Source organism: Dermochelys coriacea, chromosome 4 (assembly GCF_009764565.3).
Source record: "Dermochelys coriacea isolate rDerCor1 chromosome 4, rDerCor1.pri.v4, whole genome shotgun sequence".
NCBI classification, from domain to species: Eukaryota; Metazoa; Chordata; order Testudines; family Dermochelyidae; genus Dermochelys; species Dermochelys coriacea.
Genome location: NC_050071.1, coordinates 81,630,019 through 81,644,121, shown reverse-complemented (window position 1 = coordinate 81,644,121; position 14,103 = coordinate 81,630,019). Strand labels below are relative to the sequence as shown.

Here is a 14,103-nt window from a genome sequence, read left to right as displayed (position 1 = left end):
TCCAGCTGCCTTTCAGCCTTTCCTTGCAGGTACCGAGTCTCACATTTCCCCACACACAAATGTTGGCCTTATCTACCCTAGGATTGTTGACCCAGAATTTCCTACCATTGCTACCCGTAGTGAGCGTCACTGGCAGGTGCGGCAGAGGGATAGCTCAGCGGTTTGAGCATTGGCTTGCTAAACCCAGGATTGCGAGTTCAATCCTTGAGGGGGCCATTTAGGGATTTGGGGCAAAAATTGGGGATGGGTCCTGCTTTGAGCAGGGGGTTGGACTAGTTGACCTCCTGAGGTCCCTTCCAACCCTGATATTCTAGGATTCTACAGAGAAACAAGGAGGGTACCTGTAGCAGAGAGTCTCCAAAGCCGGCCAGCGGTTCAAGAACCACGTCACGCTGGCCTGCTCCGTGTAGGGCTTGACGACACCGTGTTTAAAACACCAGCGGTGCCTGCTAGGAGACTTGGCTATTTTATTGCCCCTAGCGTATGGGGGGGGGAGCTTGCAGAGTCTAGGCACAAGCTTCTCCCTCCTGGCAAGCGGGAGCCAAGGCACCAGGCACCTCCCGCGAGCGCGGCTGCGGCTGCGGCTGCGGGGCCGGTGAGGGGGCTGCCCGGCCGCCGGCGAGCCCAGCAGCCACTTACCCAGGCACTTGATGCGGAAGCCGGCGGGCGGCTTGAGGGAGCGGCGCGTCCAGCCCTCCCGCAGCACCCCCAGGTGCTCCTCCTGGCCCTGGATCAGCAGCACCTGCTCGTCCAGCCAGCCCAGGAAGAAGGTCTCGGCCACGGCCGCCGTCACGCGCGGGTTCCAGAAGTGCTGCATGTTCTCCTGCTTGAAGTCCGCGAAGATCTCGTAGCCGATGTGGTGGCGCCCGAGCCGGGGCGGCTCCGCGCCCGCCGGCTGCCGCTCTGCGTCCGGCCGCCCCTCCTCGGCCCCGGGGCTCAGGACGATGGCCAGGGAGTGCGGGGCGATCTGCAGAAACTTCTCCGCCTTCCGAGGCATCGCGGCGGCTACGGGGCGCCGCAGCCTCTGCACGAAAGAGACACCCGAGCCCCCATCAAGGCGGGGCGGAGCTGGGCGCAGCTTCCCCCCGCCCCGGCCGGGCTGCCCCGCACGCGTGCGCCCCACCCGCCTGCCGCCCCGGGAGGTGCAACGCGCTGCTGGGCGCCGCCCCCTCCCCACCTGGCCTCGTGCTCTGCAGCCAGCCGGCCCCCGCGGGGCGGGTTGGGCTGCGGAGCCCTGCAGACGCACGTTACCTCCTCTTCCGGGCTCCTCTCCCAGCTCCGGGCATGCTCTACCCTGTCTCCAGACAGGGCATCTCGGGGCGCCGAGCTCCCAGCGCCGGTACCCCGGTGAGGGGCAGGTAGCCGGGTCCCGGCTGGGGGAGGAGCTGCAAAGCGGCTGGAGCTAACCCGGGGAAATTAACCCTCCCTAAGAGGAGACACCAAGGGGAGGGGGATCGTGCCTGAACTAAACGGCGATCGCTCGGGCAGGGCTGCCCTGAGGTTTGCTAAGGGAGGAGGGATAAAAGTGCAGCCACCAGAGCCTGCCTCCCTGGGCGTCTCTGTTCCTGATCTCTGCTCCTCCTCCCTCCCCTTAGCTCTGCTTCTCCTCCTGTATCTATTACCCCCTTAGCCCAAGGGCCCATGAAACTCCGTGCTCTCTCTTTCTTGGTGTGACAAGCTGTCCAAGCAAAAAAGAAAAGGAGGACTTGTGGCACCTTAGAGACTAGCAAATTTATTTGAGCGTAAGCTTTCGTGAGCTACAGCTCACTTCATCGGATGCAGTGAGCTGTAGCTCACGAAAGCTTATGCTCAAATAAATGTGTTAGTCTCTAAGGTGCCACAAGTCCTCCTTTTCTTTTAGGTCAGTTAGGTGCTTTTGAAATTTTTATCCTACATCTTGCCCCCATTGTGGCCCCAGTGTAGATGTCTGAGAGAGCAGCTAACATAATACAAGGTGGGGGGCCAGATAACAATTTACCAGCCCACCCAAGATTCACATCTCTGCTCCCATGGCACTCAGAGAGGCTAGGGACACTTCAAAGCATGGTTTTGTATTCCTGCCCATCCTGGCTAATAGCCATTGATGGACCTATCCTCCATGAACTTATCTAGATCTTTTTTGAACCCAGTTATAGTCTTGGTATTCACAACATCCTCTGGCAAAGAGATCCACAGGTTGACTGTGCATTGTGTGAAGAAATACTTCCTTTTGTTTGTTTTAAACCTGCTGCCTATTAATTTCATTTGGGGACCCCTAGTTCTTGTTTTATAAGGAGTAAATAACACTATCTCATTTACTTTCTCCACACCAGTCATGATTTTATATACCTCTATCATATACTCACTTAGTCATCTCTTTTCCAAGCTGAAAAGTCCCAGTTTTATTAATCTTTCCTCATATGGAAGCTGTTCCATACTCCTAATCATTTAACTTTTTTCAATTCCAGTACATCTTTTTTTTTAGATGGGGCAACCAAATCTGCAGGCAGTATTCAAGGTGTGGGCCTACCATGGATTTATATAGAAACAATATGATATTTTCTGTGTTATCTATCTCTTTTCTAATGATTCCCAACATTTTGTTAGCTTTGACTGCTGCTGCACATTGGGTGAATGTTTTCAGAGAAACATCCACAATGACTCCAAGGTCTCTTTCTTGAGGGGTAACAGCTAATTTAGACCCCATCATTTTATATGTATAGTTGGGATTATGTTTTCCAATGTGCATTAATCAACATTGAATTTCTTCTGCCATTTTGGTTGCCCAGTCACCCAGTTTTGAGAGATCCCTTTGTAACAGTTTGCAGTCTGCTTTGGACTGAACTATCTTGAGTAGTTTTGTATCATCTGCAAATTTTGCCACCTCACTGTTTACCCCTTCTTCCAGATCATTTATGAATATGTTTAACAGTACTGATCCCAGTACAGAATGCTGGGGGACACCACTATTTACCTCTCTCCATTCTGAAAACTGACCATTTATTCCTACCCTTTGTTTCCTATCTTTTAACCAGTTACTGATCCACGAGAGGCCCTTTCCTGTTATTCCATGACAGCTTACTTTGCTTAAGAGCCTTTAATGAGGGATCTTGTCAAAAGCTTTCTAAAAATCTACGTACACTATATCCACTGGCTCACCTGTGTCCACATACTTGTTGACACCCTCAAAGAATCTAGTAGATTGGTGAGGCATGATTTCTCTTTACAAAAACCAAGTTGACTCTTCCCCAACTCATTGTGATCATCTATGTGTCTGATAATTCAGTTCTTTACTATAGTTTCAACCAGTTTCCCTGGTATTGAAGTTAGGCTTACCAGCCTGTATTTGCCAGGATCGCCTCTGGAACCTTTTTTAAAAATTGGCGTCACATTAGCTATCCTCCAGTAATCTGGTATAGAAGCTGATTTAAATGATGGGTTACCTACCACAGTTAATAATTCTGTGTTTTCATATCGAGTTCCTTCAGAACTCTTGGGTGAATACCATCTCGTCTTGGTGACTTATTACTGTTTAATTTATCAATTTGTTCCAAAACCTAATCTCTAATGACAACTCATTCTGGGACAGTTCCTCAGATTTGTCACCTAAAAGAATGGCTCAGGTTTGTGAATCTCCCTCACATCCTCAGTCATGAAAACCAATGCAAAGAATTCATTTAATTTCTCCGCAATGGCCTTATCTTCCTTCAGTGCTCCTTTAGCATCTTGGTTGTCCAGTGGCCCCACTGGTTATTTAACAGGCTTCCTGCTTCCTAACATCCTCATTTTTGTGTACTTTCCCTTTCAGAAATTAAATGCTACTGTGATGGGCTGCTTTGGTGTCTCTTCCCCTCCCCCCCCCCAGGGATGTTAAATTTAATTATATTATGGTCACTATTACCAAGCGGTTCAACTATATTCACCTCTTGGACCAGATCCTGTGCTCCAGTTAGGACTAAATCAAAAATTGCCTCTCCTCTTGTGGGTTCCAGGATGAGCTGCTCCAAGAAGCAGGCTTTTAAGGTGTCAAGAAACTTTATCTCTGCATCCTGTCCTGAGGTGATATGTACCCACTCAATACGGGGATAGTTGAAATCCCCCATTATTATTGAATTTTGTATTTTTATAGCATCTGTAATCTCCCTGAGCATTTCACAGTCACTATCACCAGCCTGGTCAGGTGGTCTGTAATATACCCCTACTGCTATATTCTTATTATTCAAGCATGAAATTAGTATCTATAGAGATTCTGTTGTACAATTTGGTTCATTTAATATTTTTACTTCATTTGACTCTACGCTTTCTTTCACATATAGTGCTACTCCCCCACAGGTATGACCTATTCTGTCCTTCTGATATATTGTGCCCAATTATTACTGTGTCCCATTGATTATCCTCATTCCACGGAGTTTCTGCAATGCCTATTATATCATTATCCTCATTTAATACATGGCACTCAAGTTCACCCATCTTAGTATTTAGACTTCTAGCATTTGTATACAAGCATTTTAAAAAATTGTCACTTTTTAGCTCTCTGTCATTATGTGATGTAATTGAATAGGACTCATTCATTTGACTGTTTTTCATCAGATCCTACCTGTATATCGTCATCTTCCATCCTCTTCTCCTTATTAGGATATAGAGAATCTCCATTAATAGATCCTCCCCTAAGGGATGCCTCTGTCTGAAGCACATACTCCTACGCACCAGTCAGCTTTCCCCCAGCCCTTAGTTTAAAAACTGCTCTATGACCTTTTTAAATTGTGTGTCAGCAATCTGGTTCCGTTGTGGTTTAGGTGGAGTCCATCCTTCCTGTATAGTCTCCCTCTTTCCCAAAAGGTTCCCCAGTTCCTAATAAATCTAAATCCCTCCTCCTTACACCATCATCTCATCCACTCATGGAGACCCTGCAGTTCTAGCTGCCTACCTGGCCCTGCACACAGAACTGGAAGCATTTCAGAGAATGCTACCATAGAGATCCTGGACTTCAATCTCTTACCTAGCAGCCTAAATTTGGTCTCTAGGACCTCTCTCCTATCCGTTCCTATGTCATTGGTACCTGCATGTACTATGACCATTGGCTCCTCCTCAGCACAATACATAAGCCTATCTAGATGTCTTGAGAGATCTACAACCTTTGCACCCCACAGGCAAGTCTCCAATGCTGTTCTCCTGGTCATCACAAACCCAGCTATCTATGTTTCTCATGATCAAACCCCACCATTACCATTATTGGTCTCTTCCTAATAACTGGAGTTTCCTCCCCTGGAGAGGTATCCTCAGTGTGAGAGGATACCATGACATCATCTGGAAGATGGGATCATTTCTCTCTGCTCCTGTTTGATGTTCTCTTTCCCTGAGACTTTCATCCTCCTCAACAGCACAGAGGCTGGGACCATTCTACTGTGTCTCAGAAAGTCTCATCTATGTACCTCTCTGTCTCTCATAGCTCTTCCAGTTCAGCCACTCTGGTCTCCAAAGCTCATAAGTGGTCTCTGAGGGCCAGGAGCTCCTTGCATCGAATGCACACATACACTACCCACCCAAAGGCAGGCAATCATACATGTTGCATGCAGTGTAATAAACTGGAAAGCCCCCACTCTTGTTGCTAGACTTCTGCCTGCATTCTCTTTTTACTCCTGCAGCTCTTTCCTTTATTGTTGTTTTGTTTTTAACAGGGGGTGTTTATTGCCTTAAGTTTAAAAAATGTTAATGAAATATATCTAGCTCCCCAACTCTCCCACTCCCCCTCTAAATTCCCTTGCAAAACTCCCCTATTCGCTAGCTCCTCTGGTCGCTTAGGGGTAGGCTTTTTAAACCCCTGTTCCCCTGAGTAGCCCTGTCCCCTAGTTAAGGGTTGATGGGTGCTAAAGAGCTTGGGGAATCAAAGCCTCGTAAGAGGCTCTCAGCCTTGCCTAGCAGGCTGCTAAGCTCAGCACATGGTCCCCCAAACAAACAGACCACACTATATGCTTCAGTCAAGCACACCACACACACACACACACACACACCCAAAGGGTCACGTAGTCGCTTCTTCTTCATCAGGAGAACTCCATCGCAAAACTCCCTGCCCTGTTAGCTGCACCTTCTATTATCCTGCCTCCTGTGATTGGAACACTCTACAAGGTCCTATCTACGAAGCATCCTCCTCCTTCCTCATAAAACCCACTTTATCTCTAAGAATCCTTTCTCTATTGGTCTCCTGCATGAGCTCTCTCTCCACCTTTACCTAATTGGCTGCTCTATGCTGCTCCTGACTGGCTGCTTTGTGCAGCCTCTCTCCGATTGGCTGTCCCCTGCACAGCCTCTGTAGGCTACTTTTAACCCCTTGTTTTATGTTATTTCTTGTCTGGCTTATTCTATAAGACCTTTCAGATAGGGAGGTGGGTCAGTTCATGTCAATTGTACCTTTATTCCCCCTCTGTGGTCCCTCCATGACACCCACTCTAGGTTCCCAGCTCCTCAGCCATCACCACTCTTGGGCAAAGACCCACATCTCTCTCTCCCTCCTGACCCAGGGTTTTCCAGACTGCAAAGTTCCCCGTTTACACTGAGATCTCCCCAGCAAGCCAGGCTGCCTAAAAAGGCCAGCATCTGTGCTTCACTTTCTCTTTGACACTAATTGCCAGAAGTCACAATTACCACACAGGTCTTATAAGCACATTTTTTTTTAAAGTGAAGCATACTGAGAAACATAAAAATGATAAAAGTTCCTATACTCATGGTAAAAGCACCAGAGGTCACCCAGAAATCTTATGGGCCTCAGTAGGCCAAAGTCCTTCTAACTCTTCTCAGGGAAGGGTTGGTGGCCTCATACTGAACAGAAGGTCCTGTTCATTTGCTAGATCAAAAAGGAGCCTGAATCAGTTTTTAACTCAGGCTTTTAGCCAAAAGTCTTTCTTGGTCAATTGGCTGCTGGAGAATCCAATTCGAATAGTTTATGCAAGTCTCTCCAGGTGGTGGCACTTCTCTGGAGGTGTTACAACCTCAGGAAGTTGGCTTTATCACCACTCACTATTCTTAATTAGCTGTGGTCACCCTCCCTGTGAAATTACAAACAGTCCCTGGACCACAATGATACAAATTTAATACAATAAGATTTCCCATTGATATTGCAGAAAATTGCCAGACCTATCACAGCAGGCGATAACACTGGGATGTTACACTCCATATTCTTTATGAAAATATGCTTATGATATGGATATGACATAACTAAGATATCTTTTATGCAAGATGGGTCATATGAAATATCATTGAAAAGGTTATGATTTACTGAATGTGATTATCCAATTTGTATGCATGTATCATTTCTGTATCTAAAGTTAAGAATATGAACTATGTAACAGTTACAACTGGGTGTATATTTGGAAGACACCCACCAGACAACAGGCCATCAGATTTGCTGGGCCATTAGGAAGAAACAACAAGACTGTGAAGATACTAATCTGTATCCTTCCTGAGAGGGAACTGTGACACTGCTAGGTCAGGTGGTCTTGTCACCTGATACTAAACATTATCTTGGACTTCTTGTAACTTTCCACTAAAAGGAGGGGCGGAGTCAAGTTTGGGAAACAAAAGATTCCCACCTTATGTAAATCTTATTTAAAGGTGGGGAGGAAGGCAAACAGGATACTCCTTCATTGCCTACCCAAGAAAAGGGCTGCTGAAAGAACCTGAAGGGAAGGGCAGAGGTAAGTCAAGACTGAGACAAGGGTCCAGTCTGTAAGAAGAAATAACTGGAACTCTGAGCTACATAAACTCTCTGCATCTTGCCGAATTCAGTATTTAGGGTGAGATATTACATTTTGTAACCTGTTTCTTTAGTGAATCAAGCTTAGTTTGCATGTTTTGTGTTATTTGCTTAGTAATCTGCTTTGTTCTGTTTGCTATCTTTGTAACCAGATTAACTTAATATCTGCCTTTTATAGTTAATACAAAACTTTTGTATTCTATTAAACCCAGTTTATGTAATTTCTAACTGGGGGAAGGGGAGTAAGAAGTCATGCATCTCTCTCTTCACATTGAGGAAGAGGGCGAAATTTTATGAGTTTGCACTATGCAGATTTTTCTATACAGTGCCAAACAATATACCTTTGGGTCTGCACTCCCAGGCAGGTGGGCACCTGAGTGCTGGGGCAAGTCCCTTAAGCTGAGTCTTCCCAGAGCTGATCTCAGTATCTGTGTCTTTCTGCAGCTGGGTATGGCCCTGCCTCTGTGTGTGCTAGAGGAGGCTTAAGAACCTGGCTCAGCAAGACAGGGTAAAAGGGAGCCCAGGCTGACAGAACAGGCAGGCTCAGCAGTATCTCAGTATATCAGGTGGCATCATAAAGGGGCAACCTGTCACAAACACATCTGTTATTCTGTGTTGTCCAGCACGATGAGTACTATGTTTGTGGTAATAAATAGTATTAAGAATGGTGACACAAAAGTTAGATATTTTGCACAATCAGACCTTGTTTTTTATCCATACAACATATTTGAAAAAAAAAAACCCAAACCACTTTCTGCATTTACAGTCCCCTCTGTATCTATTTATTGCTCACTAATGGGATAGAAAAGATATGATAGGTACTGATGATTACTAAGACCTGTTTAAACTGGTTTAATGAATTTATACACATATGTAAGAGAAAAATGTAACAAGGCAAATGAAAAGATAATTGGTGTAAAGGGATAATCTGGTTGAGTGTAGTAACTCTGGCACGGGTTGAAGTATATCATCCTTTCAGGATCAGATCCAATTCACATTAAAGTCATCTCAAAGACTCACATTTACCTCACTGTGAATTGAATTAGACTCTTTGGCCCTGATTCAGAGCATATTGAAGTCACTTGAAAAATTCTAATTGACTTCAAGAATTTTCGATCAGGGCCTTGGAATTTTAAATTAAATACATTGTTTATCATTTGGTCCCTTTTTTTTTCCTCCTCCTATCTCTGATTGATTCCCCCCTCCCACCCCCTTTTTGCTCATTTTGTTTTATTTTCACTTTATTATTCTCTTCTGCTAGTAAAAACAGTATCTCCTTTCCTCACCTTCACCATTTAACTCACTTCAGTGGACCTCTGACAAATACACAAGATCTGTACAAATTTAAGTGAAATTTCTAAATATCTCTGAAGTATTTAGGAGGAGTGAAGGTTTTCCTTGCTACTGGAGTGAAACCACTCAAGATTTAGACACGTCTCTTTGAAATGAGCCTGCAGCATATTATATTTCTTGTAGCTAAGAGCAGAAACCTAAACAAACCCAATAGAGCTTTATTCATAGGCTGTTCCTGTTCCACTTAGGTGTGTCAGGTCTGTCTGGGGGCAAACAACTTAATTAGTTTTAAGAGTGAATGGAATACATTTATGAGTGCAGTTGTCTGATGGGGTTGCTTGCGATGGTAAGGGGAAGGATTCAGCAGCCCTGGGGTTCACTTCCAGTTTATATTTTATGTTCTTAAAAGCTCATGCTTCAGGGCTTCAGCCAGCCACCTGCAGGGGAGGGAGGAGGTAGGGGACTGGTCTCCTTATTCCGAAGCTTCAGAGATGCCCAGATGGGACACTGGGCAGAGCAGGACAGGGCTCTGAGGTCACACTGAGCATTCTCTCACTGAGATGCATGGCTGACTGGTTCTTGCTCATATACTCAGGGTCTAACTGATCACCATATATGGGGTCAGGAAGGAATTTTCCAACAAGCCAGATTTGGCAGTGACCTTGTAGGTTTTTCCCTTCTTCTGCAGCATGGAGTGCAGTCACTTGCCAGGGTTATCTCATTTAATCAATTCCTGCCAACTGCAGGGGCTTTGGGCACTGGTGTACCTTGGTTCGTCCCATCTTTCACTGTTGCACACAATAGTCTAAGCTCCTGTGGGCTGTAATACTTTGGTCTCATTTTTGTTGTTGGGTTAAGCGTGCAAGTACTGGGTGGTGTTGCTGGGCTGTGATATCCAGGTCATCAGACTAGATGATCTGGTGGGCTTTTTTTCCTGGGCTTAAATTCTGTGATTTAAATGTATTTTTCCTTTCAATGGACTGGCTGGAAGGGATTATCCCACTAAAATCAAGCACTGCCTCATAATGGCAAATAAGGACCGAAGAGAATTTTTAAAAAAAAAAAAAGACATGCATCCTTTGTTGGGCAAGTATTCAGGTATATTTGTACATGGTGAGGCAGGTCAGCTGCATTAGTGATCAAAAAAGCCAGTCAACAAGTAACTTCCTCAAGAGTTTATTCCTGAAGCTTTTTAAAAGTCTATTTCTTAGAAGATTTTTTTGAAAATCTAAAACAGTTGTATGCAAGCAGAAACAAAGCCAGAGTCCCCCATCCAGACAGGTTTACCATTACACTCGTGTACCAATTGACAAAGGAGTTTGGCTTCCTCTTGTCTAGCAGGTAGCTGGTTTTATAGAGTTAAATGGAGTCTCTGGGTTTCTGAGGGCAGTGACAGTGATAAGGTAGCCAGAGATAGAACTGGTCAAGAGAAGGATTCTGGAGACATCATTTTCTAGCTATTTTCAACATTAATCCAGTTTCAATTGGGAGACGGCTTTAAACAGGAGACATTCTGATGGGGTTCACTCACCACAGCAGTGCCTCCTGCTGGTAGTCATAGGGATTAGCTCCATCCATCAGTGCCCCCTCTCCAGGTGATGCCTCTCCCATCATTGTTTCCATCTACAGACCAGCCTCAGTCCAAAACTGCAGTATCCTCTTTGCGACTCAGCCCTCCAGAAACTGCTCTGTCCAAAGTGCTACCCTTCCTACGGCCCAGTAGGAACACAGTGCACACTCCTGGGGCTCCCTGCCATAACTGACTGTCTCTGGCCCTACAGCTCCTTTTATGCGAGCCCACCAGGTCCTGATTGGCTGCTCTGTGTAGCCTCTCTCTGATTGGCTGCCCCTGCACAGCCTCTGTAGGCTGCTTTTAACCCCTTCCTTGCTGGTGTGGGGTGAACACCCCATCACAGAAGTGTATAGCTGAGCGTTTTCCAAAATTTGTGCTTCTCAAACAGCCATTTAAGAGTTAAACCTAGCAGCCACTACAACAACAACCAGAATTGCTGAATCTTGGAGAACTTTGGGACCTTAATCAGGTCCCACCACCCTTAGACAGATATCCTTAGCAAATCATTCTCATTTCAATTTAATAGAAGAAATAAGAATAAATATTGGGAAAAGTTTTCCCTTCCAACACCCCAGCAACATATAGGGGTCCATTACAGGCTGAGACAGAATTCCCCTGATGTAGGAATACTGTAGGGTCACTGTAAATGGATTTATGCTGTCTCTTACCTTGCAGACCCCAATGCAGTGGACATGTTGAGAGAAGGTCCAGGAGGGGCATACTGATAGCACTCAGTTCTACAGAGATTCTGGGCTGTATGGTAGCACATAAGCAGCCAACACAAGGCTGCCATCAGTTAGAGGTTACACTGGGACTGCTCTAATTTATGATGGAGGCCATTCCAGCCCCCACAGCTGACCATAATCCAAGTGGTGCAAAGATTGTGTAAGGCTACCCTTCCCTGCACCTCTAATTCAGGGGTGGTGCCTTCTAAGCTGCATTTCTCAGGAGAGATAACAGAGAATCTAACCCATGGTCTTCATTTGATCTCGACAGGCAGGGGCAGACTTCTGGCCTGGTCAGGGGCCTTTCACATCCAGTGAGAACATTTTAATACATGGACATACTAATTTAATGTTGGAGACATCAAGTGGCAGCACTGGCATGAACATGCTACAAGTAGATCCATATCATGTAGTATACAGCCAATTAGTTGCTGTGCATTGCCTCACTCTTGGAGGCTTCTATTTAGGTGCTGAATTGCTGTGTGAATGTGTGTAAACACTTAAGATGTGGTTCTCTTCTCACTTAAAATGGTATAAATCAGAAACAACATCACCAAAGTCCATGGAGTTCTATTGATGTAAAAACAGTGTAAATGACAGACAGAAACAGACCCATCTACGCTTTATATAAGAGGACAAAGGTCAGGAAGGAGAAATTCCAATGCCTATTCTCTAAATCCATTTCTCAGATTTGTAGCAGGTTGCATGGCTAGATGTCACTGCATGTTTGCATAGTTTGGCTTTTCTCTTTTTTGCATATAGTGCAAACAGAGCGTTGGTTTAAAGGGTACATCAACATTTACCAAATGATAAAACTGTTCTTCAGATGCAGCTTGTTTCATTTCCTCCCTTTGTTTTGGGGACATGTTTGCCATTTGACAACCAGTAGATTATATTAGGAGCCAGGTATTGCTGGATTCAGTCCTGCCTGGCCATCTTCAATCAAAGAGACCTGATCAGAACTCTTAACTCAGATACAGCCCCCAATTAAATCAGTGGGAGTTTTCCCTGAGTAAGAAGGACGTGGTTCCAAATTAAATAGCAAAGTAATAAAGAGCCCAAGCACAGGAAATAGCTGACTCTGCACTTTCACCTGACTCATACTTCCTGGCGTCAGGAAAAATCCTGGGAGCAAGGAATAAAGCAGGACACACCAAAGAGGAGGGAGGTTGCTTGTTACAGTGGGTGTGCCTGTATTCCTGTGGAGACAAAACATTGGCACCACAATATTGAGTTTTTGCAATAAGATTAATCCTATTTAGATGGCTTAGAGTTTGGAGTCATATAGCTTTCTTAATGCTTGAAGCACTTTAGAATTAGTTGGAAACTGGTACACCACTGACTAAGAAAATGTGACACCCACAGTAAACTCAGCAACAGCCCACATGCAAGATTGGCCATAAGAACCTGTTTCATTGGGCGAGGGCGTGTTGTCTTGAACATCAGAGTTATCCCTTACTGACAGTCCTGGAGAGTGATGTTTTCTGTTCGCTTAACAGGTGTATATGAGACGTGAGCCCATTATATTCAAACTTGGGTGCCTGCATTTACACACAAAAATCAATGGCACTCACATCCCTGACGTGGAAGGCCCTTTATTTATGTATGAAAGTCCAAGAAGGACATAGAAGAAAGGGTAGAGACATGAAAAGGTCTTGAAGCTGTAGGGTGATGTAAACTGTGCATCATAATATTTTTAAATTATAATGCAAACAGATGAGGCTACAAATGGATTCAGTGGCCAGGTAGTTACTGACTGTTTAGAGCCAGCAAAAAAGATGGTTTAGAATTTCCCTATCTTTCCACCATAGAAATAATTTGCGAGGACAAAAAAAATTCCATGTCCATTCAAACCATGTCCTATCTTCTAAGGATGCCAACTAGCATGCCACTGTGTGCCTATTGTAATGGTTATTTTTGAACTAGCCAGCACTTCCTTTCACATAGACTATGTCTACACCTGGAGTGGAGGTGTGATTCCCAGCTCAAGCAGACATACTTGTGCTAGCTCTCCTTGAGCTAGTGCACTAAAAATAGTAGTAGACATGGTAACACAGGCAGTGGCATCACAGGGTAGCTGTCCTGAGTACAAACCTGCCCAGATCTCCATGGTCCCAGTTCCAAGTGTAGATAGGATTTTATCTATGGCTACGTTTTAAACTATGCAGCTCTATTCCATTAAAAAAGGACTCGATACTTCTGGAGTACTGTATTTTAAAATAAACATACTGAATTATGTAAATGACACACCAATTCGCCTAAAGTATGTGTTTGTTACAATTCACTTGCAAGAGCCTTTGAACACAGCTTGAAGTAGATCATGTGCCGAGACCCAAAACCAACTGTATTTTTTATGAAATCACCACTAGCCATTACAAGAAATTGTAAATGAAATGCATGTTAATTTTTACGATCACAAGCAAAGAAAGAGCAATAAAATCTTCTCTTCTTTATCTCCTTATTTCCTTTTGTGGCTTGTGAGCCAGAAACATTAGCATGTGGGCTTCTCTCATCTATCGGCTCAGCCAAGCAAGGGCACGTGCCATATACCTGAGGGCATTCACATGGTTGAGCTGAAGACTCAGAAGTCAGTGTAGGTGAGATCAGAGGTTCTTTCAGGCTGATTTTAATCATTTAAGGGTGATTTTTTTTTCTTTTCCTTTAAATTCTCTTTCCGTCTGCTGCCCCAGCTCAAACATTGCAGCAGCTGCTGCACCACAGCCAAGGGGCTCTGCCTCCTACCGAACTGCAGAGACATTCTGTCTCTGCTAGGGCTTTGAAGG

At 44.9% G+C, this 14,103-nt stretch overlaps 1 protein-coding gene across 5 annotated transcripts in view; it reads right to left on the bottom strand.

Annotated features, from left to right (window-relative positions):
* Window positions 1-10,765, bottom strand: part of STOX2 (storkhead box 2) — a 225,417-nt gene extending 214,652 nt beyond the window's left edge. The window contains exons 1-2 of one of the 5 annotated variants that reach the window (XM_043513575.1): window positions 10,554-10,765; window positions 640-1,024 (exon numbers count right to left, since the gene is read on the bottom strand). In XM_043513575.1, coding sequence (XP_043369510.1) covers window positions 640-997 — 358 coding nt within the window. In that variant the 5' untranslated portion in view covers window positions 998-1,024; window positions 10,554-10,765. Of the gene's footprint in view, window positions 1-105; window positions 125-639; window positions 1,025-1,251; window positions 1,655-10,553 lie in introns of those variants that run through there. The other 4 variants (XM_043513576.1, XM_043513574.1, XM_043513578.1 and 1 more) reach the window with 4 other exon arrangements.
* Window positions 10,766-14,103: the final 3,338 nt, after the last annotated feature.